This window comes from Heliangelus exortis, chromosome 2, assembly GCF_036169615.1.
Source record: "Heliangelus exortis chromosome 2, bHelExo1.hap1, whole genome shotgun sequence".
Lineage (NCBI taxonomy): Eukaryota > Metazoa > Chordata > Aves > Apodiformes > Trochilidae > Heliangelus > Heliangelus exortis.
The window spans coordinates 21,263,191-21,287,604 of record NC_092423.1 but is presented as its reverse complement, the minus strand read 5'-3'; the positions used below and the strand labels follow the sequence as shown (position 1 = coordinate 21,287,604).

General features: G+C 37.3%; 1 protein-coding gene across 2 annotated transcripts in view; it reads right to left on the bottom strand.

The window, feature by feature from the left end:
• RSU1 (Ras suppressor protein 1) overlaps positions 1-24,414 on the bottom strand; it is a 101,369-nt gene that overhangs the window by 44,667 nt on the left and 32,288 nt on the right. For both annotated transcript variants that reach the window (XM_071735144.1, XM_071735145.1), the window contains exon 8: positions 11,829-11,961. In XM_071735144.1, the coding sequence (XP_071591245.1) occupies positions 11,829-11,961 (133 nt within the window). The remainder of the gene's footprint in view (positions 1-11,828; positions 11,962-24,414) is intronic.

Below are 24,414 nucleotides of genomic sequence, written 5' to 3'. Positions count from 1 at the left end.
GTGCTGGAGAAAGAGTAGAGCTTTATGCTTTTGTTCTATCTATGGCACTCACAAAACTTCTAGCCAACTTATGGAAAATGAAGGCCTGGACAGGTAGATTTTATGCTGGTAACGAAGTGAACAGAGTTGCCAGTGAACAGAGCAAACAGCAGCTGTGTGCTCTAATACTGCTTTGCTACTGACTGGACAACTTCTTGCCAGCCATTTGAACCACAGCTATAAGATGAATATGCACTTTTGAGCACTGAATATGTATTCAGTAGTCTGGTATGATCTTTAGAAGCTCATGGCTCCTAAGCTAAAGTTAGTTTGTCTTGAGATCCTTCAGAAGTCACTAAAGCTATACATGAAATTTGTGGCAGAACTGGTATTTTAACTTACACATTGTCAGCTTCCTCTCCAACTTAAAGAAAGACCTGGATCTCAAACTCTGACTTCACAATTCATCCAATGGATGCTTCCAAACCTACTCCAGAAGTGCTCTGAAATACGTATGTATTTCAAGCAACCCTCTGGAGTCACTGTCCAAACCTCAGCCTTTAATCCACAGTGAACAGTAGTTTTATATTTTCCAAAACATAGACACAAAGTTTTTCTAAACCTTGATCTGTGCAAACTCCAGTCTGCCATAAAATCAAGAGATCAATCCTTTCTGTTCTAAATGCAAGTGCTACCAAGCAACAGCCATACAAAAGGTACAGAGAGATGGTTAATTATTTTGACATATTAGTGACAAACATACCAGATTTACCTTAGAACTTTCATGTCTCATTATAGATTTGCCAAAAAAGAAAAAAAAAGAAAAAAAAATCTACTCTGAAGCAAGATTCACACAGATGAATGGCAGGTAGGCTAGTAAAGAAGAGTTAAAAAAAATGTGCAGCTAGAGTAATACATTAGGTGCAAATACTACAGACAAAGAACTTCCATCCCACCCTACTCCTGAAGCACACACAGTCCACAGCTACTAATGCTAGAAGTGCAGATTCCAAGTTCTGCACTGCATTTTACATAAAGTTGCAGTCTTCACCAGAATGGCACTGACATGAAATATCCATCCATACATTAAAAATTAAAAGCTCTAGCACAAAAGGAAGAAATTATGTCATGGTGATGACTATTTCAACAGAAGTGCAAACAAAACCTCTGTTTTCATTTTTTTTTGTTTTTCAAAATAAAACACTAGCAGTAAATACATGAGTGTCAAAAACATGTAGTCTTGAATCATCTTTTGCATACCACTTTGTTCACCCTATGAAGATGCTACTTGTTTCTTTGATTTATCTGATAATAAATTTTTGATGACTAGTGAGTGCCATAAAAATTGCTCTGGTGCTGACTACATTGATTAATGAGCCCAAAGAATTGAAACTGTCGGAAATTGATGTGCAGAAGTAAATTATTGCCAAATATACATTAGATATTCCATAAAATATAGAATAAAAAAGGTTGATTTGGTAATTTTATCTTGCATCCATTTTCCTGATATAATTTATATTCAGGATCATCACTGTCAATCCTTGCATACCTTTCCTTTTTCTAAAGTCAATATTACAGTAAATCTAAGTTTGGTACAGCCAAGAAATGAACAGGAGGCATAATATCAAATGCAAAAATCAAAACTAACATTCAGAATTCAGTTTGAAAATTATAACCAGTTGAAAGGTGACTAAAAACCATCCTCTCAGGGTTGCAGGTTTTGTAAGTGAAATTCACTTGTATTTTAGGAGCCAGAACTGGCACACATATCCATGCCTAAATCCCCTTCTTGTAAAATTGTGATTTCTCCTTACTGGGGTCCTTGTATGTATCAGGTTCTTGCAGTGCACCTCAACCAATGCATCTGAAGAGCCCCCTCTCTTTCCCTGGATAACTTCCCAAATTACTTAACATGCAGAAAGTCCCACAAAACTAAACAGTGGAGCAGGCAAGAGGTAGGGTTCTGGGTATACATATGTGTAGGAATCTAATATTCTCAATATCCTGTCAAGGGGAAAATACTCACAGCACTGGGTTTAAGATGTGCTCCATTTACTTCTGTATATATTTACTACCACGTGACAGCATTTTGCTGTAAGATTTATGACTGTTGGATTGGAATTCTACCTGATTATAAACCTGTAAGTTTTCTATATGGATAATAAAAAGGATTCAGGGCAGCACTGGGAAGCAATGGAGCCAGCTTCTTAAAATAGCTGGCAGAACTATGAGGAGGGCTAATATTATTGCATTTATTATTTTTGCTTCGGTGAAGCTGGAGCAATTGAAGTGGTCATTATCCTAACTGATTCTATTTACTGTTTATAATCCTGCATACCTCACTTGAGACTATTATTTCTTTCCCAATTTCCCAATGATGTGTAATAAAGAAGAAAATCAATATGACATTTTTTCCTAGGATGTTTGATACTAATTGATTTTAATTATATCAGATTTTCAGGGTTAAATTATTAATGAGTAGAGACTAGAAAAAAAGCCATCCCAAAGCTGGGGACTTTGGGATGTCAGAAGGACTTGCCTTAACATTACTACACCCAGATTTAACAGCTGGACATTTGTTTGGACAAAGGAAAGGCTTGAAATGCAGGACTGGGAAATCCTGTGTCAGTTACAGTAGAAGGTCCTGATTTCCAGGTTATACTTTTCAAGAAAAAGTTAATTTTAATAACAAGAATTTAAAATGAAATCTGATCATAATATTTTTTAATACTGTGCCTTAGGTAAGGGAATGTAAAAGTACATATAAACTGGATGGCAGTAATAACTGCTAAAATAAAATCATGGCTTTTAAAAAGCTTATCAGAGCTTATACTACAAGTGGCACCAGCATATTGCACACAATCATTTCCACTTCAGCCTTTCAGTAGGTTAACAGATGGTAAAGACGATCATAAAATTAGGGCCACTTCTCTAACTGACAGCCTTCACCAGAAGGGTAAAAAAATTGCTAAAGATCGCAAAAAGCCATCAAATAATGTGAGACTGAAATAAGAAACTGGAGTTCAATAAAATCCAGCATGTAATAAAACAGGTATGGCTGCATAGAGAATAGAAATTGCAGACAGTTCTGCTTGATTATAAAAGCAACACTTTTAAATTTATCTCTCAAACAAAACCAGCAAATAGGTGCCATAGCTCTTCTTGGTTTATTGTAAAGAACCAAGCTGAAGAAAACAAGCAAGCAGATCCACTGAATTCTGTAGACTACAAAGGGGTAAAAGGCTTTACTACTTACTGTTAGCTCCACAATTAGACCAGAAAATTATTGCTACCAACATGTTTTCCACCTTAGCTCTCAGTAAATGTTGTTTTGTCTGCCATTTCCTATTTATTTTTCTCCCTGTTGCAGTCTTAAGGATTTCCTTTAAATTGCTGTATCCTTTTTGCTACCTACTGTAAAGGTTACTGTACAGTTACCCACTACAATATACTGACCAAAAAAAAAAAAAAAAAAAAAAAAAAAATTAGGTGAGGAACTTCAGTCAGTCAAGTTTCTTCATCGAATGCATTTTGGACACACTGCCTTTGATTAGCAACAACACTACCTAGAAATATTGAGAAATCCCCTTGGATTGATCAGAATCGAGGAGCTGGACCACAGCATTCCCACAGCAACTAGAGCAGCAAGCACACTATTCAAGGCCTTAAATGTGTGGCAGTTCTGGAGAAGTCTAATGTCAGGCAATAGACCATTATCTTTGTATACGGGACATCACGTATTAGAAGCCACCATGGTGCATACAGAAATGTTGCTATAAGCCACTTTCTCCCAGAAAGTATCTTGAAGCAATCAAAGGACAGTAAGAGAAAGTGAATCTGCTACTTTTCCTGGCAGCTTGCTCTGATAAGCAAGGTTGAATCTTGCTTTCTTTTCCTAATCTGCCTCAATCTGCAAATAACTGAGGTGTGTGCATGTAAACACCATATTTATTTCTCATCTTGCCTTGCCCTATAGTTAAATGCAACTGTCTTTCCATATTCAAATCCTGTATCCTATTGTCACTGTTTCTCTACCTTCAGTTTTAACAAGTCCTCAGCTTTTGCACTTTCCTAACTTTTTAATTCCAATTCTGCTTCTAACACAGGACTAGACATCTGCCCCAGTGACTTAAGCTCTGGGTTATCATCCTTCACATGGTAAATAGATTACTGATTAATATTCTGAACTTCCTGTGAAAGTTCACATCAAAGGGAATGGTAATATCAGTAGTTAGACCAGTATTTATATGTGCTGTATCTATATCTGTCAGACACATCAGTGATAGCATTGTTTTTTATTACATATCCATCTTAGTAATATATAAACACAAATATACAGAGATACTGTTTTTCTTGTTAATCTTTCAACATGGGTTCCAGTTTTCTCTTCTTTAGGGAAGAGTTACATATTTGTATGTAAATGTTGTCTAAAGATGTCAGGACTCTGAGTCATCTATTGTCTCTGTTGGAAATAATGTACTAATATATTTATCAATTTTTAAAATACAGCCAATAAATACAACATTTGGTTGGAATATGAATCAGTATTTTCCTATAAAATATACAGTACTTGCCCCTGATGTAACAGAACCAAACGTAAATAACATTTTTATATTTCCCCACATCAGCTTGATAAAAGGTTTTTATTGGTTAAATTTTTAACTGATACGTGATTGAAATATGCGAATCAGTACTGTTAATATTTGCTTATTTCTTAGCTATGACTGGTCTTGCTCCCTACCATCCTTTGAAGGAAACTTAATTTCCCTTTAGTTCATCTCCACAGGAGAAGAGACACCTCAGAGAACTTCACCTATGGGAAGCTACTGAGGTCTTCTCTCCTCCACTGTCTCTACCCAGTCTTTGAAACAAGATGCAAGAGGTCAGAGCTACCACTAGCACAGATGGTGCATCCACACCAGGGGCTGAATTGTAAAGATGCCAGGATAAAAAGTCACTGAAATATAGAAGTGAGCTCCAGCAACGGACTGTTGCACACATAACACCATCTGATTGCTTGCACAGGGCCCAGGACAACCACACTGTGCAAAGGAGAAGGGAAAAGAAGTACCTGCTAGAGATTCACCCCACGAGCACAAGAGCAATCCCTCTAGAAACAATGAGAATGCTTCATTCCTGTATTTGTACAACTGAGCTCAAGAGAAAACTAATATATAAAGCCATCTATTCCACCAACTAATTAACTAATACTTGAAGGCTTCTATTTCACAAACTACCAAAGAATATTAGTCATAAAAGAAAAAAAAAGGATAACAGCATTTATTATGAACTATGTTTCTTAACGAGGCAGAGTAGGACCACACAATCCATGTTCTTCAAATTTTCATTTACTTCTGTCCCAAACAAACAGCTAACTGTACTCCTTCTAATCAAATCTAGATAAGATGTCTAAAGCAACCGCTCTGTGTTCCTCTTTAACAATTTTATTTCCCTCTGAGATCCCTCTCGTTCTACTCTCACCGTTGAAAATTACTCTTGACATCAGACTTTGTTCGATTCAGTTCTTACAATATTAGATAATGACTATAATAGAAGTTATTAAATAATATATAGTGACTGCCAAAGAGAAGCAGTCTCTCTCAAATCCAAGTGGAGAAAAGAACATGATGAAGATTTTTGTACCCAAAGTGAAATTTTTCTGGAGAATGTATGATTTATAGAACAACTAATTATTAGGTTAATAAAAATTCCAGTCAGTTCAAAATATTGCACAAAACTGACACGCTTTTATTTAAACAAGTTATTAAATGTATGCAGAAATATGAAAAATAATATTTTGCTTTATTTATATTAACAGACAAAAGAACATTGTCTCCCTTAGCTGATAACTGCAATGTGAAGTTATCTTAATATATGGTGGGGAGTAATCTGCATTTTTCACTCAAAAATCAGGAGACTTGAATACAGAAGCACAAAGTTCTGCCTGCATCACAGACACGTGGTTCTCTGCCACAAGCAATCACGTCATATACTCCCCCTCATGTTGATCAGTACTCACTTGGAAATAAACAAGATTTTGGCCTTTGTTTCTTCCATCAGAAGACTATTTCCATCAGAAGGTTATTACCTTGCTCCCTTAGAGACCTTCTTTCAGAGATACACCTGACCAGGTTATTTATATTTGTTCTTATGCACATCTTTTTTTTTAAATGCCTTCAATGAAATCCCTTCGTCTCTCTCTCTCTCCCTCCAATGACACCACTGATCTCTTTGCTAAATAAACCAAATACCTTTTAGATCTCTTCTTAGCTCTTCATTGCTTTTATTATCCTTCTTCACTTTGCCTGTTCCTGCCTGAATTCATCTTTCATGAACCTGACGACCAGAACTGTGTAATAGTTCCTTTTCTGTACTGGAAAATTTCCAGTCTCTTAACCCAGCTCTGGAGACTGTGATTCAATTTCTCTTCCCCTCACACCATAGTATCAGACAGAACACCTGTAACCTGTAACCCACCCAAGCCTTCCTCTACGTTTGCTCATTTTTCCTGCATGGTATACCGACTTTCTTCCCTGCTGCTAGCTTTGTGTTAACAGAAAACCACACAATCCTGATTTTTGTGTGAACAGAAAAAAAATAAATTCTTACAGGTCCTACACTGTGCCGCACAAGTAACACCATTTCAAGACAACCTCTCCTTCTACCACTGCACTCTCCTAATGCCTCCAACTCAACTGTTAGCAATTGCCATTTCCCCAGCATGCTTCCCAACCACCACCATTTTTATTATTTTATTTTATTATTTTATTTTTATTTTATTATTATATTATTTTATTTTATTATTATTTTATTTTATTTTTATTTTTATTTTATTTTATTTCATTTTATTTTATTTTATTTCCACTTGGTGATAGGTGGCTTTACCAATCATTATCATCAACTTTACATCTTGGACAGGACCAATCACGCAGCTGAAATTAAATTGGCTTAACAACTGTGGAATAAGAACAGGAGTTATTTCAGGATACTATCTGTATTCTACTGCATTACTCCCAAGTATCTTCCCAGCCTCCTATAGCTGTTTCAAATAAATACTGAAATATTCTTCTTTAATACCACCTAGAAGAATAATCTCTTACTTCATGACCAGTGTCTGCTGCCCTGGAAGCAGCTGCTATGTAACACTGGGGGTCCAGTGCAACAAATCATTCTCAAGAAGAAAGCTGAGGAGATTGTCTCTAAACAGAAGACTGAATCAAGAGTGGACTTTTTCCAGACTGTCACTGCCAATAAAATGTTTTCCATTACAATGCTTAGCACAAAGCAGTCTGCCCAGGGAAACCTATGTTCCAATGCTTTCAACTGATACACACTCAGCATAGCATTTATCAAACTGCTTCCTCTGCTAAGAGTTCACGTTGTCAGTCTTCAAAATGATTTGCTCTCCTACCCCTTTCCTGATGGAAATGCCAAAAGTGCAGCTTGCTTTCTTTCACAAAACACTATGTAGACTCTTGACTCCAAACTGACTGCTTCATGGGGAAAATCTGCTTTCTAAAAACTTAAATTGTGACCGTTTTATACCAATTCTGCCTCACTGGAATAAGGAGTTCAAACAGGGAGATCACACTCAGTAAAGTGGTAAAAGGTATTTGCTGGGTTCAACAGCATCTTAAAATGATAAAAGTCTGGGTGTTACTCTAAGCACTCAAAACCTGGCAAATCTTTGTTTTAGCTGAGATTACATTATCAGGTGATGATGACTGTAATAGACTCTGCTGTGACAAAAGCAAAATCCCAGTGCTTCCTGTTACAAGAACAAATGTGCACAGAGCAGGCTGCACATGAAGACTAATCAAGAGCACATGACTAATGCCAGAAATGTACCTAGAGAGAACCTTTCTGTATTAACTTTGCTGCAAATGCCAGGAACCAAATTCACCCACTGGTACTAATTGCACACCTCAGCTTTACCTCATCTCAATCAAATCACCAATATCCTACAATGATTCTAACAAGCATCACAGGAATTCCATTCTTCATAGGAGCCTAATTCTCTGTTTTCTTTCAAACATTTATGTCTGCCTACAATTGTCTAAGTACACTGTAACCACTACATCACACAATCCATCATCTTTTTGTCAGTACCCTATACAAAGAAGATCCTCTGAGAATATGCTTACAATCTAAAGGTCACTCTGAAAGTTGACTAAAGGCATGAATAAAATATAAAACATTTAGTTAAGCCCTTTGAGGAGATGAGGTTGCCATTACCCTTTACTGCTTGAGTAAGTTCTTCAACAGTATCACGACACTACATGGGGAATTTAATGGCAACTTCTGAGTATATATAGAATCAAAGCCTAAATTCAGCTTACTAAACTTTCAGAAAGTTAGTTATTGCAGTCAGATTAAGAATCATTATACTCTTGGCAAACTGACCTATTTCCAAATGATGCTGTCACAGGATGATATGTGCAGTGGGCATATTTTAGCCAACAAAAGCCAGCAAAGTGCCAAGAGCTGCTGAATTTCCTGTTAAGAATTAAGAGCCCCACCACACACATTTTCTGCCACAATATACGGCCCATCTTTTTGTCAACACAAGTCTTCCTTGAAAAATGAGGGTTGAAAAAAATCACCTGGCATCATTTCTTCTGAAAGGTAAGGAAATTAGAGGAAATGAAAGAAGCTACAAAGTAAGAAGAGCTGATCTGAGGGTCCTACTGGCTACTACACTTCTGAAATGAAGTGCAATTCCAGTTTTATATTTGGTGCTTAAGTACCATGTAAAACAGGAGCATGAAAATGTAAAGTATGTGAGACAAATGACATTTTATCTTTAGTCATAATCATCCCTCATGGTGTCATCCCTACTTACCTATTAATCACTAGAGCACAAATATCCTCAGACAAGGCTAAAAATGGGGTGCAATTTTTCACTAAATATGCTTGAAAGAGACAGTACATTTAATAAAAGGAGGAAGAGCTTTGTGATCTATTTGGAAGTAGCTTCAAAAGTGCAACCTCACAGAACTGGAATGGAAATCTCCAATTGTAGCTGTGGCTCCTGGCAGCCATCAGTACAAACCTTAACGTTTAGTAACATGACTGCAAGTGAGTGCATTGCCAAGACTCACTGAGTTACCACCTTCTGGCTAAGATAACAGCAACTGAGTAAGTATGATCTAGTAATTGCAAACATAAAATAAAATGCTTTAGCATAAGATACTTAGTGAAACCTAATTTGCTAAGCCCCTGAAACTTGGCACTTGTGATTTTATGAGCATACCCTCCCTGTTTTAGCTGTTACAGACAATGGCAGACTTGTAAACAAGGCAAAATCACTATCTCCAGCCAGCCAGCACAAGCGATGAGCACAGAGAAACTCAAAATCCATCTACCATATAGATGTACAGTTTCCTGCTTCATGGAAATAACCATCTTCCAGAACCTGAAAGTTAATGTAGTGATGTGATTTGTCAGCTGCTAGTACATGTGAGCTGTCCTTTCTTCTCAGTGTAGCAAGTGAGGTCACCTAAACAGCATTATGTCCATTCATCCCTTTAACTGTAACTCTTCATCTCAGAGTAAAAATTCAGCTGTCTGGGTCTATCAAATGCCGTAGGTTAATTTTTTTTTTTTTTTTTCTTAATAGAATTATCAAAAAAAGAGCTTGGTTTTGCTTAGATACCTACATAGAAAATTATTACATTTACAACTCATCCTTGTGATTTACCTAATGAGAAAACACACACACTGAAAGAAAAAGGCAGTTGAAGGAGCAGTATAGCTGTTAGCAAGAAAAGAACAAAATCTCATCACAAAAAGGACTTTCCATTTTTTTCTCTGTTCACAGCTTACTTGCTTCTGTGCACAATAATGATACCAGACCACTGCTTATGAGTTTTAACACCTAAGATCAAATGCAAACAGGAAAATGTCTGCAGCAGGTGGCACCCAAGTAATCCTCATCACATATTTAAAGGAAACTGGAAATCAAAAGGACAGTATTTTCAAGCTGTAAAACCCACCAATTCCCTACAGAACATGAAAAAAGTACAATAAAGAATCAACAGCAGTTGCCAGGAGGGTCCAACAAAATTATACCTATTTTTAATTCATGGTTTAAATATGAAATGGTTACATGCCAAAAATAAAAAATGATGTCTAACTATTAATACCTTCATGCATTTGGTAGTCATCACTAATATTTGAAAATAATGACATTTTAAATGAATAAGCTTCTTAAATTAGAGGCCATGCATGAGCCATGGAAAGACTTCTTTGCTCCCCCCACACACTAATGACTAGAGTCTGATTTTGCTTACACTGGTAGCTGTACAGGTTTCAAGTATTTACTGTCGACAAAATAAAAATCAACCCATTACCCACCGAGACACTGTTACACCTGAGCAAAGAACAAGACAGCAAACATAATACGGATAGTTTCAAACAGCTGAGACAACAGATGAAGTGCAATGTCAATCTTCATTGCACAAGAAAAGTTGCCAGAAGAGTTTAATATAACCACAGATATAAAAGTATTATTTATTTTTTCAAAATTATATATGCACAACAGCCCCACCACCCCATCAAACTGAATAGGGGTCAAATTCTCAAAACTATTTCAGTTCTTGAAACTTTGCTGTGCTTATGATGCTCAGTGGACCCTGTAAAAAGTGCATGAGTCCCTAGTCTACATTGCAGATGAAACAAAAGAAGAAACGTAGGTGTAGCTACACAATGGACTGTAGGGAAAGGATGGTCTAAGGAGACAGACAGCTGTTTCTCTACACCACGTCTGTAGTACAGAGTACTACTAAGAGAAGAGTGTTGCAGCCTACTTAAATCTATGAATAAATCTTGAGAACATATATTACAGAATAAATATCAGGACACTTCTGAGACACAGTTTTTGTAACCACTCTCCCATCTGTTACCCTTTTCGTTTAAATTCTGTAAATCAAGAACAGCCTGCTAAAACCATTGCTGGATCATTTAGTTTCAAATAGAAATTTACATCTCAGCTACTTAACTGGAATCACAAAACCATCACTCGTGAATACTCTCCTCTGGTAACTAAGTTCAGACAGTTATCATGTAAGCAAATTGTCAGAAGGGCTTCTAACTTATGTTTTTAAATAAAGAGGAAATGCAAAAACTAACTTTTCAACCTAGAATACTACCTACTGCTTCAAGGAAGGCAGAATCAAGATAGTTGTCAGACACAGAAAAATAACTTCCCATCTAAAGTTTCACTGTGGATTAGTAAACATGGATTTTTTTACTGAAAAGAAATATTTCCATTCTGCGAATGAATGAAGATATTATTTCCTAAACATGTTTAGCATTTGTACATAGAATATTGAATTAAAGGGGAGAAGTCTCAACATGACAATAATTTTTTTCCAGTTACATTGTTGAAGAAAGCACCAGAGTACCTGCATTTAAATTGTAAAGGTTGTAGACCTCTGTAGACCAGTCCAGATCAAAACACCTTTGAATTCTGGACATCTTTTTAAAAACATAACAACAACAAAAAATTAATTCAATCTACAAAATTTCACTGTACATAAAATTAGTTACTCTCAAGGGTTTGTAATCCTTGCTCTTTTACATATCCCATGCTACTTCACATCTCCTAGAAATTAAGAACAAATGCAGGACAATCTCAAATAGTCTTTATGCTTTCCTAACATGTCTAAATCACATTTATTTCCCTTCTTGTCAGCAAGATTTCTCAGTTTAAACGAACAGGCTTACACATTTGCCCTGAATACCAACCTACTGCATGGATTATCAAGTAAGAGTGTAGTTAATAACATTCTGCTAAGCACATTGTAGCAAAAAGCCAAACCAACATAGCTACAGCATAAGTGACTTACTATTTATATGTTTCTGAACGAATGTATTCAAAAACATGAGATACTCCCAGCTGGAACTGGTCAGCAATAGGGGTAACCCAGGGATTGTTCTCTGCTTTGAAGACTTGCTTTTGACCAGTCAAATCCAAATTACCTGGAAGAGATTAAACAAAACAGCATATGAAAAAAAAAAAAAGAAATAACGAAATAATGAAAGAAATAACTTGCTGTGAAGATAAAAATTTTAATTCATTTCAGAATATACAACCAGAATGAAAGCAAATACTTCTGTTTTAGTGTAGAGGAACAGAAGGACATAGCTCCCACCGATGACCAGTACAGTTCCACTCTATTCATTTCAGTGATTCTACATTCACACAGCAGGACTGAACTCATCACATCTCATTAAATGAGTGTTAAGATGGAAGTTGCAGTGCATTGGTGTTGGGCCCTCTCCAACATGGCTTGCGGGAATGAAAGGAGAATGACACAGTGGTAGGAGTTTGCTCTTCTGAAGCTTAGCATTGCAAAGCATTTCTTGACCACTGCTCAAAGCATAATGTCAACATGAGATGCTCAATAAAGCTTTCAGCCTTCCCACTGGTGAACATGCAGTTTGTACCAAGATCCTATAACTGATCTGTGGTTATATTAGAGAAAAACAAAGAACAAGCATCATTCTTGCAACATGCCAATTTTACCTATTCTGTTGACAGAAAGACTTAAGAGACCTATTAGGTGTAAGCTTGGGGGCTGGTTGCTTTGTTTGTTTTCTAAGTGTTTACCACTCAAAATCAGAACACTACATGCTCTGCTGAAACTCCTCATAACTATGGATACAACAGAATTAATTCCAGGATAGCTTAGCCATTGATATATTTTCTTGTGTTCTTTAAATTAAGAAATATGTGCTACATTTTACTTTTTTTTTTGTTTTTTTTTTTTTGTGAATTTTACAATTTAGAGAGGCCTTCCCTGCCCCATGAAACCTAAAGTAACAAAAAAACAAAAGGTAATCTTTAACTATGGAAGACACAATTACAAGGTTTTGAAGACTAACTGAGCCAAGCTGTCAGAGAAATCTAAAATGAACCTTTTCTATCTTTTCAAAATCAAAGGCACTTGTGTAAGCTGCATGAATACACAGGCAAGTTCTGGGAACTGCTGCAAGCCGTGTGCTTGCTCACTATTTTGGTTCTACGTTCTACTCGACAGCTAGTCCTTGACATGCTTCTCTCCATAAAAAGGGTTAACACAATTACAGTAAAGACAGACCACTATACCCTGTGAAAAGATGTCATGCATCTCATATCTGAGTACCACTGAGTCACCAATACCTCGGCAAGCTCATCTGTCAGCTGTCTGAGGCCTGTTCTTTTGAAATCACAACGGGCAGGCAGCGCTTCACCCCTCTGTCAGTCAGGCGGCAATCGCCCTCGCTGCTCACGCTCCAGCGCGCCTCGTTAGGAGCCTCGCACCCATCCCCCCGCATTAAAGAACTCGACAGCCCCTTCCTAACAAGGATCAGGAAGCAGGATTAAGTACTGTGACAAAGGGGACCTAATAAGCTAGAAACTCATGTGTCTATGCTGGCTCAAGGCGCAGGCTCACGCTGCTCGGTTTTCGGGCGCAGGCCACCGGGGAAGAAGCCCGCGCTGTGATCAGCCATCACCCGCTGACCCACACTGCTGGGAAGATCATGCATCACTCACAGGCTTGCTTTGCAATTGCTAATTGGATTTTTTCTGTTTATTACTTGCAAAAAAACCCCACACGTTGCTCTCCAAAACTATTAAAACTGTAAGCACTCACTTATAATTACATCTCTGTTAAGTACTGCATCAAAGTGAAATGACAGATCCGTGTACAATTAATAAAAATAGTTAAATTCATGGAGACAAGCTTAGCCCCAACATTTGTCAAAATCAGTATCGCTTGTGGGAATAAGTCACACGTTCACAAAATCTGAGAGCCTCACCTGACACAGCTGGCATGGCAGCCTGTCCTGCTGGCCACCTACAGCTGGAGCAAGAGGTCAGCTGCCACCTCACAGCCCAGGGTTTTAATTGGAGTTAAATCAACCATTGTAGTACAAAAAGGAGCAACTTATCTGTCCTCACGGCAAGCACGGGGAAGAGAGCCTGTGCCCATCCACACACGAGTGGAGGGCTGCCTTACAGAGAGCAGGAAGGACAGGGCACCCAACACTTTAATCTCCTCCACATTTGATACTGGCACTTCCAGTTGGAAACAAATGACAAAGGGGAAAAAATTAAGCAGGATAAGAAGTCACTGGAAGCCTGCCCCTCCTTATCAGGACTAGAGAGGAAATGGAGTCTCACACTCCTGCAAGAAGACAAGCCACTTGAGATTAAATGATGTATAATTAAAATTGAGATAGGATGGAAATGTGTTGCTGCATCACCGTACATTGCTTGGGGCCATATCCTGGTGTCCTTTCTGTGCTTACAGCTAAATCATGCATGAATGAAGGACACATCTAATTCTCGTTTGGCTGCAGGATGTCAAGAAGTCTCAAGCATGAGGCCAGTGTCTCAGTAACATCTCAGGAACAGTATGTCCGGGAGTAACCAAACACTCTGGAGGCCTGGATGAACCCTTCTGCTCCAGTGCACCAAGATAAACCCAGCAGTGTGGAAGAGATGATCAAATCCACCTGAAGCAATGGCTGCATTACTAGGCTCACCACAGAAGTGCTATGCAACTGGACACCTTACAGATGTGTCCCTGTCCTCCCTCACTATCAACAGTCTCTTTTTTATATGATTATTTACAGGAACACTGCACTAAGAAATGTTGTTATTCCATCCCTGCAGCACTAGAGCCATGGGCCAGGGAAAAAGCCATGGCAGATATGCCTTCATGCATATTGTCTAACAGCAGCATCAGCAGAGAACACTAGCCCCAAGTCTTTAGAAAATTTACATACTGTTCTGATACACAGATCATATAAAATCCCTTATGTATTTTTAGCAAGCAATATACAAAATTGTGTCTAGTAGAAATCTAGTACAGAAGATACAACGAAAAATATTTGGGTACACAATAACATTGGTCATTGCTGGTTTGCTCTTTCCATGCACATCAGCCTATTAAAAATATTTATCATCTTTAAAATTTGGCATAACTAGTAAACTAAGATTGTATTTCTTCACAATGGACTTAAGGTTCGTGCTCTTCTGCCATAATGAAAGAGTACTCCAACTCCACTGAAATGCATCTTCTGGTAAGAGGAGAAGGCTAACTTTAGGACTAGCTAGCACAGGCCCTTTACTAGACCTTTCCTTTTCAAATTCTTTTTGAGACCTTCTAAAATTATTCTTATAAACAAATAATTAGAATTGTATATTCCAGAACCCAGGTCTTACATGCTTGAAGAACCATCTAATTCCTAAGCCTTTAAGCTTTCTATCTTGAACAGTCCTAGATTTCCAAGTAGGATGAATGCAAAGTGGATGTATGCTGCTACCAGTGAGCAGAAACTAAAAAGGGAACAAAACCTGGAGAAGAGCAGAGATCAAAGGTCCAACAGCTGACTGCTGCGGAGGACCTGCACAGAATGACCAAAAGCCTTCTGACTGGAGCCAGCTGTGTAGCCTTAGAAATTCCTGCTTTCAGCACTACCTTTTTTCTGTCTCAGCACTTACTGCATCTGAAGATGACTGTGAACCATTAAGTTTGATTGGATCAGTGTGACAACTTCTATGTTTAACTCACCTTAAAAACAAATCTGCTTTATGCTCAACTGGTGCACTGAAAACTGCTGCTCAAATCTCTTGTTAGCTGCCACCAGGAAGCTACAGTAAACAGATCTACAATTAAACAACCCATTGAAAATTCAAGAACAAAAATCCAAGTATGCATATTTTAATGCATTCTAACTTATGCCCTCTCATTTACTAAAACCACCATTTTATCACTGCTTGAATTCAAAGCTCCCACAGCCAAGGGAGGAGAGAAGGGACATCTCATGACAGTGGGCAACACCCCATCCTGGGTGATGTTAAACTGAAAAGGCAGTTACAGTTTCCCTGCAACTCCCTCAATAAAGCTATCCTGCATTTGATCTAAAACATCATAGCTACTGGTCCTTATAATTTTCCCTTGGTGCTGTTGAAATAAAAAGTCACTTGTGTGAATATCCATATTTTCTTCAGCTGATTGCAAAGGTCAGAGAAGTGCTCATAATATCAAACAAAATGCTGCCTCCCACAGTAGTGTTTCCAAAAACGGTGTCAGAAGCAGTGATTACTCTACCTATCACTTTGGACAAGGGTGTCTCCAGACTTCTCAGGCACCTCCTGTCCATTAGATCTAGTCTGCAAGCACCCCTTTTATGCAACTATAAGCCTCTCATCCTATTGAAGTATGATATACGGACTGTACAGCATTTACCCCATGTATATACTTCAAGTATAGTAAAGTCTAACTAGCATACATAGGCATTACTTCAACATAAACAAAGGAAAACACAATAAACACAAACCTGACTTTCCCTTTCCACTCAAATGCTCCTTGGCAACACTTTAAAGACTTTCAAAAATTAAAAGGCGAAATAAAGTAAATAAACAACTCTGACATCTGAGAAGTGAACACTAGCAGCCAGTATAAGAAACATGATCCTAGCTATAAAATGCCAGATGAACACTTCTTTGTAATGGTTTAAATTAATCCCTAGCAGAGCTTCATTAAAATCAATGGAAATAACTTTTAGCCTGTATACTGCTGGGTTTCACATCCAAGTCCCGTTGATACTCAAATTCACCTTCCAGCTTACACTTCACTGCACTGACCTCAAGGTGAGTCCTCAGGCTGTAACACATCCCTTCTAGGGATTCCTCTAGAGACTACAATTTAAATGTTCTTTCCCTTCACAACACAAAGGTCTTACCTCTCTCACTGTCATACATAAGGACAGGAGGAATGAAATTAGTTTTATTTCTTTATTTAGATATCAATACCCTTGAATCCTGTTTTATTAAATGCTAAGTAAGGGATCAATCCACTACACTAAATTTAAACTTAGGTTATATGTAAAAATATGTCTGTCCTGGCTTGTTTTAGATTTGCTTAACGCTACAGGGCTTATATTTTTTATTACTTTTGTGGCATGCACTTTGTCTCCATAGAGAGACAGATTGATTTAAGCATGGGGGTGGAAGAAATATCATGGCTATTATAGCATGAAAGTGATACTAAAGCAATTAACTGTGAATTATGTCTTCTAGTCTGTGTAAAAAAATGAAAATGGCATATACTGTGTTCTATGCCACAGTGTCATCAAAAGCAAATTACTTTTATACAAATCCTAAGCACATGTAAACTGTGCATCTGTACCTCATATTCCTAAAAGTAAAACCATCTCTGCTTTGAAGACCTCTGTCACTTCTGAAGGAACAGTAACAGTAGTTGATTTAAACAGTAGTTATAAAGGAGCAGTAAGACAGAGAGCAAAGACTTCTTGTACATAAGTGAAGTGTGACTCAAATCTTTTTGGAACCAGCAGAATTATTCACAGAAATATTCATATGATAAACAAATCTACAGCTCCATAGCATATGTCAAAAATATACATTTGCTTATTGATGAGTTTTTATGCACTAAAGAAAACAACTAGCAAATCTAAATATAAGCAGAAGCACCTTCAAAAGATCAAACCCAGCAACACTTTTGCCCTCTCACCCCTAAATTGTTGTACTGTAGGTCATACAGCATCACTTGGGGGTCATCAGCACATCAGGTATGGTGGTTTTACATAACATGGGGAATGTTTCAAGCCTCAAATAACAAGTTAGATTCATTATATACAAATAAACCAGAGATACTCCAGAGCATCCATCAGACAGGGATGAAAGTTTTCCTCTAACTGCTTTACAGCCCACACAAAACCACAGCCTCACCTGTCAGTTTTGTACTAGAAGCACCACAGTAAGAGAAGGATGAATGAACAATCTGAAATCCAAGTGCTGAGGCCTAAGCCCACCCTCAGTTTCAAAACTGTTCTCAGGGACAGAAATCACAAGGGCAGATATTGTAACATCACTTGTTATTCTAGCAACTTCTTAGATGTAAATGAGAATTTCCAGCAATGAGTTCAGAGATTAGATCTCAGTTTGAATGTTCACTTGAATACACATAATAGTAGATCTCTGTGTCAGTTCAGTAATTGAAGAGTTTAAAGATATTTCAAACAGAAAAACATCTGGTCTGGAAAGTGTCAGGAGATGGAGACTTTGCCAGAGGTGTCTTGTTCAAATGTCAAAATGCATTCTTTATTTCAGTGCTGAACTGAGATGCCTTAGTTCTCAAACGCTGCTGCTACCCATCTAACAAGGGAGAAAGATGACCTGTGCTTTCTTCTTAGAGGTAGTGAGGATTGACATTTAAGTCTCTTCTCACTCCTCTCTTTAATAGGTTAAAGACTTTGCCTATTCTGTGTGATCCCAGGATAACTACTCCATTTGCTTCAACTCTTACCAAAATGAGCACAGCTGAAATAAGATAAAAAGCAGACATACTGTATCTTGAATTCTTAATCCTTGATATAAAGGTGAAGTGATACAGGGCAAACTGATATAGCCTCAGCTACCACTATTACAATTCTACAGGAAAACGATTTTACTCTCCTGCACAGTCCAACCTAAGCATTTCACAGAAGAGAGTTTAAAACAAAGTTAATTTAGTCCTGAAATATTTAAACAAAATTCCAGCATCCAGCAAAGGTCAGCCAGAATCATTATAGCAAAGTGTAATGGGGATTCTGGCATAAGGAGCCTTCCACTCCAGAATCTGTCAGGACTGAATATGAAGCCTGGGGAAAACAACAGAACAGATAAAATGCTGAAATTCTCCCTTAAGACACATACATATTAAGTGCAGGCAGAATATAGACCTAACCTGTCTGTGCAAACTCATTTCCATATTCAAGTGACAGGAGGAGGGATTTTCTCTTTGGGAACAAGGTGAGAAACCTGGCATTTTCTACCATCACTCCACACAACAAACCTGACCTTAGCAGGACATGTAGAAAGAATAAAGAATATCAACACTGACAGATGAAAGCTACAAAATAGAAACCTATTCAATGTAGCACACACAGCACTCCCAGCCAAACCAGACTCTGCTAATGGCTTGTACTTCCACATGACAAATTGTGCTGTTTCAACAGCCAAACTCTACCACACACAGCCTTCAGATACCAAGGCAACCAGCCTGGCTGATGCTGTTGAGTGGGTAGCTAAGGGGAACTGCAGAAGAAACAGCATTTTGACAAAAATCCAAGAAATTACTTCAAAATGTTTTCTGTATTCTAAAATTATTTCAAATTACTTATGACTAGATTAAATTAATTTCTCTCAAACTCCCAATGCAAGATATCATTTAGAAGATTTACAAGTATTTCTAAGTTTTACTGATTTCTTTCTTTGAAAGGTGACATTGCCTTCACTGCTCTATGTATCAGATGTGTGGTAGTGACTGGAACCTGAAGGGCCAAACTGACAGTCACAGCTAAGTACCCAGTGAAGAAACCTAAGAAACACACATATGGGTTTTGGTACAAAGGAAATCAACATGATGTCAAAGCAGTTTAACAGCAAAGATGTTTAAATGGCACAGGAAGTATTAGAGGCTTAGAGGATAAGCATCCCAATTTATTTTGAAATATATTGCACATTGTTTCCAATCTCAGAAACTCCACTGGGATTGTCAATTACACAGAAATTCAGCAGAGCATTCTCCCTCTGAAGGTTCCCTATCAGATCAAAATCTAAATCTGGTTAATTTAAAAATGCAAGTTGAAAAAGGATTCACTGCCCCACACCTCCGAAACTTCTATTCAAACACAGGTTGCCAAGTACTCAGAAGAGCAAAACCACTTTAAGTGCTATGACACACATAAAATGAACAAAATTTAACAACAAATATAACATTTGCTCAGATTGGCTCTACTTACGGTACTCTTACCTAGCATAGCTTTAACAGAAGAGATGAAATATTTGCTGACAGTAACATCATTATTATGCTGATGGTACTTACAATCAGAGTAGAGTCAACATCAGGAAAGCCTATGCACAGACTGTAGTCATTGGAGAGGCAACAATAGGATTTGCATATTTTAAAAACCAATTTAAGATCAAATCTGAATCTTGGGAAATTTGGCTAGAATTACAGCAGTGTGAAGAAACAAATGCCTGTGGTGTAAATCTAAGTGATGGGCTACAGGAAAAAATCTGTGTAAAATGAAATTGCAGAATTGTCATCTTGTTCCATGCACCTTAACTTCCATCAGGTGCTCTGTGGAATCAAACAAGTTTCTAACTACATAAGAAGCAGTGGGTTTTGGTGGTGGTTTTTTTTTATTTATTTTATTTTTGTTGTTTCTGGTTTTTTTTACTTGTTTGTTTTAAACTTAAACTACACAGAAAATGACGAACATGATCAGAATACTCACAAATTTTCAGAGATGTTTTTCTTACAAAAACCTGTGTCCTATGTACATTTTCTCTTATTTCTTAACTAATAGCTGCCACATCAGTGGTCATAGAAAACAAGTTACTTTGTTCATCCATTAGGAATTTCAGTAAAGCTCCTTACTTTCTTACACTACACCTTTGCTTTAGCTCCATAAGAAGAAACAGGTAATTTTTTTACAACTGCAAAGTATCAATTAGTTGTTCCAGTGCTCAAAGCTGGTATCCTAAGAGCCACAGCACATTCAGGCTTCCAACAAGCATAACAAACCTGCATCTGCATCTGTGAACAGTGTTGTGTTGTAACACCAGTAGAGTGAAGGGACAGTTTACACTGAAAAGACAAACAGGTTTGTGTTTATATAAAGTATGTTTAGAAAAGAAATATCTTTTGTGAAATATAATTCTATGTTTGCACATGACCCTTACTGCCTAAGTAAACTGCTCTTTTGATTGATATTAACTTGAATAAACAACTGCAGCAACTATTTGTGCAATACAAAATTAAGTCCCAAATTCTCATTTCCAAAGCCTACATTTACATTGTGACGTTTTATACGCTTTCCTTGAACTTTCTATTTAAAGCCAATCCTTTATTCAGAGAAGGTAATTCAACTGTTCAAAACTGGAAAATTATGAGAGAATTACTTAGCCATTATGACAGATTTAATTTACAGCATGTTTAATTTCTGAAGTGGCTACCTACCCCATCAAGTTGGTTTTTTTTTTCTTTTTTAAAGAGCTTGAATTTTCCACTTTTCAAGTATATACCTAACTTCGCAGTTTTGAGTGTCTGCCTTTACTTAAGGAAATTATTTGATAAACTAGAACAGTATTGAATAGTATACTTAAAACCACTGATGCCAACTTTTGTAAAAAGAGGATGGTAATTAAAAATGCATCCTTAGAAAACCCTGCTCTTCCCATATGCATAAAGATGAGTGAACTCCATGTACATGTGCACACATGTGTGTTGGCGGCAGGGTGGTGAAGACAGTCAACATTAGAATCTGGGTTTTAAAAACCATGCCATTTGTTTTCTCATAAAAAATACAAACCTACAGATAGTCACTTTCTCTGGGTGGCTATTTACATTTAGCTACAACTTTGTGAATGCTCTGCACCATATACTACTCTTACAATCCCAACTCTGCTAAGAAAATCTTTTATGTGGCACGTATTAGTCCACACAGATGGACATAAAGTGAACTTAAAACACCATAATTGATCTTAATCTTATCTGCCGCTTTACATGGTTCTTGTTTCTACTCAGCTTTCTTTCCAAACACTGTTCCAATTGTTAAATGGTCAGAACACACAAAGTGACAGATTTAGTGCTTCCTTAGCAATTTATATAACTGACTACAACTCTGTTGCTGCAATGAATCATGATTTATTTGTCTCGCAATGCAGCACATAACCTTTTAAATGCAAGGGAAAAAAATGCCAGTGCTTCTTTAAAGTTTATATATGACTGCCCACCACCATTCCTCATGAACGGGTTTTTGAGAGACAAATGATAAAAACAAGCTGCAAATTCCACCCACCAACTCCTGGCCATTTCCTGAGTTCATCACTCACACATACTGTATTTACAGACAAGCACCCGCACGCGGAGTACCAGTGCACTCTTCTAGACCCCTCTTTTCCTCCTAGGCAAAATTCTTTTTTTTTTTTTTTTTTTTTTTTTTGTAAAATCATGATAATTATTTTGGGCTAAACACAGATGAAGATAATGCAAATCTCCCCCAGCCCTTTTACTGGTGTATGGCAGGTGAAATGAAAAGCAGACTGCAGGGATCTATTGCTATCTCCCTCCGTTCCAAAACTGATCCCCCTGCCTGCCTGTGGCCTTTTCTCACACCCTACACTCCAGATCTCTTTCTGCATTTTTGTCCATTACCTTTAAAGAAAAGTTTAATGTACTCCTCCCTCTTCTTCTCATTCAACTACTCTGTTTTATTCTGGTGTTTATTTTGTGTCCATCTCCCTGGTAAATGAACACCTAATGGCTCCTTACTGTCCACCATTGTCCAAACTAAGCCAATCAAAAGTCTTCAGCACCTTTAATTATGAAAGCAATAATGAGAGAGGAAAGATTGTTTACTTTAAGTGGGAACAGCAGTATCTCCAATTAATGCAAATAGGACCTGCTCATCGAAAAGCTATTTATCCAACATACACAGCACAAAGTATTTGGATAGTTCTCCTTAAATTATAATTCAATTTTAAAAATTTACAAGGGAGCACTCAGAAAGCAGGTAAAGTTGTTTTTCCTTCAGATAGCAATGATGGAATTATCAGTCCACCCATTAGGGTATAAGACTCACATACCACTTTTCACTGGCTGACTTTAAAACACTCTGCAAAAGCATTGCCCTAGTTTGCAGAGGGGAAAAGAGGGCTGCAGTGATTAAGCTTCTTTTTCTAGTCATCCATCAGATTCACACTTCTGTGTGGCCTGCTCCCACCCTACCTCAAACAAGCCCATCAAAGCCCAGCCTGGTGCTCCACTTACTGAAGTCCATTTAATAAATATTTGCCTCAATGTTTAACAAACAAGAACATTGCTTTGCACAGTAAATAGGCCTGCACATTGCAAAAGTTACAAATCCAGACTTCAGTGTAATGTTCCCTAGAAATATAGCTAGGTAGAATATTTTAATTTTTTTATATAATTCTAGTGCTACACATGGCACAGACGGCAGAAAAATTACACCAAGTGATTGCAAATTAGGATGCTGGGTAAAACCATAGAATGAAACATTGGTGAATTAATGAAAAGTATAATCTATAGAATAGCATTTGAGTAATAAAGGACAGGTGACAAGGAGTTTTGTCAATGCACCCCATCCTGACCAGGTGTGGCAAAATTACAAGTCCTTTTTCTATCAGATTGCGGTATTTTTCTATAATGCTAACAAACACCAGCTAAATGGACAAATGCTTCTCTTTGCCATCCTGAGTTTTGCAGGATGAGTTTTGTACATCATGAATTTTGCTTCAAATGTTTCCATTTGGTTTGGATAAAACCACTTAAAGTGAATTTGCTTTTATGCTTGTAAGGCAGCAGCATGCTTAAAACGTTTAATTAGCCACAGAAGGTGGTTAGACTGTGCAGCATTTAATTTCTACTGTCTGAAAAAAAAAAGGTTACAATTTCGGAAGCTACATAAAAATACATTTAGAGATACAACATGCTTCCGAGATGTTATTGGTGTTGAAAGACTTTATAAATAAATATTGCTCTGACAAAAAACTAAAAGAGATACACCTATGTCAAGGAATAAATACTTTCGTCTACCAGTGGTGAGAAAAAACTGAAATATCAGCATCATACAGTGTGCTAGATTGATAAAGGCAAAAGACCTATGGTGGACAAGCAAGTAAGAGTTCAAAGAAACATCATCGAAAAAAGCAGACACTTTTCTTTCCTTTGTAAGACAAAAAGTATATATGCAGACTGTCAATTACACAAACAGCTGCCACATTTTCTAAGGGGATGAAGCAAGTTCTTGTGACAACAAATAATTTTGCTTTATCATGCTAACTTCAGGCACTATGTTTGAGTCTTGGGAGCTATTACTTGAAAAGTACTAGTAGAAACAAAGAAGCTTCCCTATATACAGTGTACAATAACGAGAAACAAGGAGTAAATCTTGTGTAAGATGTTTCAGCAACAGGTAACTGATACAGCTACATTATTCCCAGAAAATACATTTTATGGTAATCTTTAAAAAAGATCTGAAAACAAATTCTGTCTTGGGGCAAACAAGCACAACTTCTATTGAACTTGATGCCCCTGACATAAAATGGAATCCTGCAATACAGATTCAGCAAAATCAATACTTGAGTTTCAAAGTAAAACTCTACCTTATAGGTTGAAAGAAGCCCAGTAGACAGTATCACAATTCAAAGTATATCAACCAGCTCTACTGCTTTAAGAAAAAGAGCTGTCAACTCAGTAAGAAAGGCAGGCTACTGAGACAGAGCCAGTTTCCTCTAATATAACTGTATTTTATTCTAGTTAATCAAACTTCCATTTTATAGGAACAGTCACAAAAAACCCCCACTTATAATGCTGTTGTTTTTGCTTAATATAACTTTGGCTGATC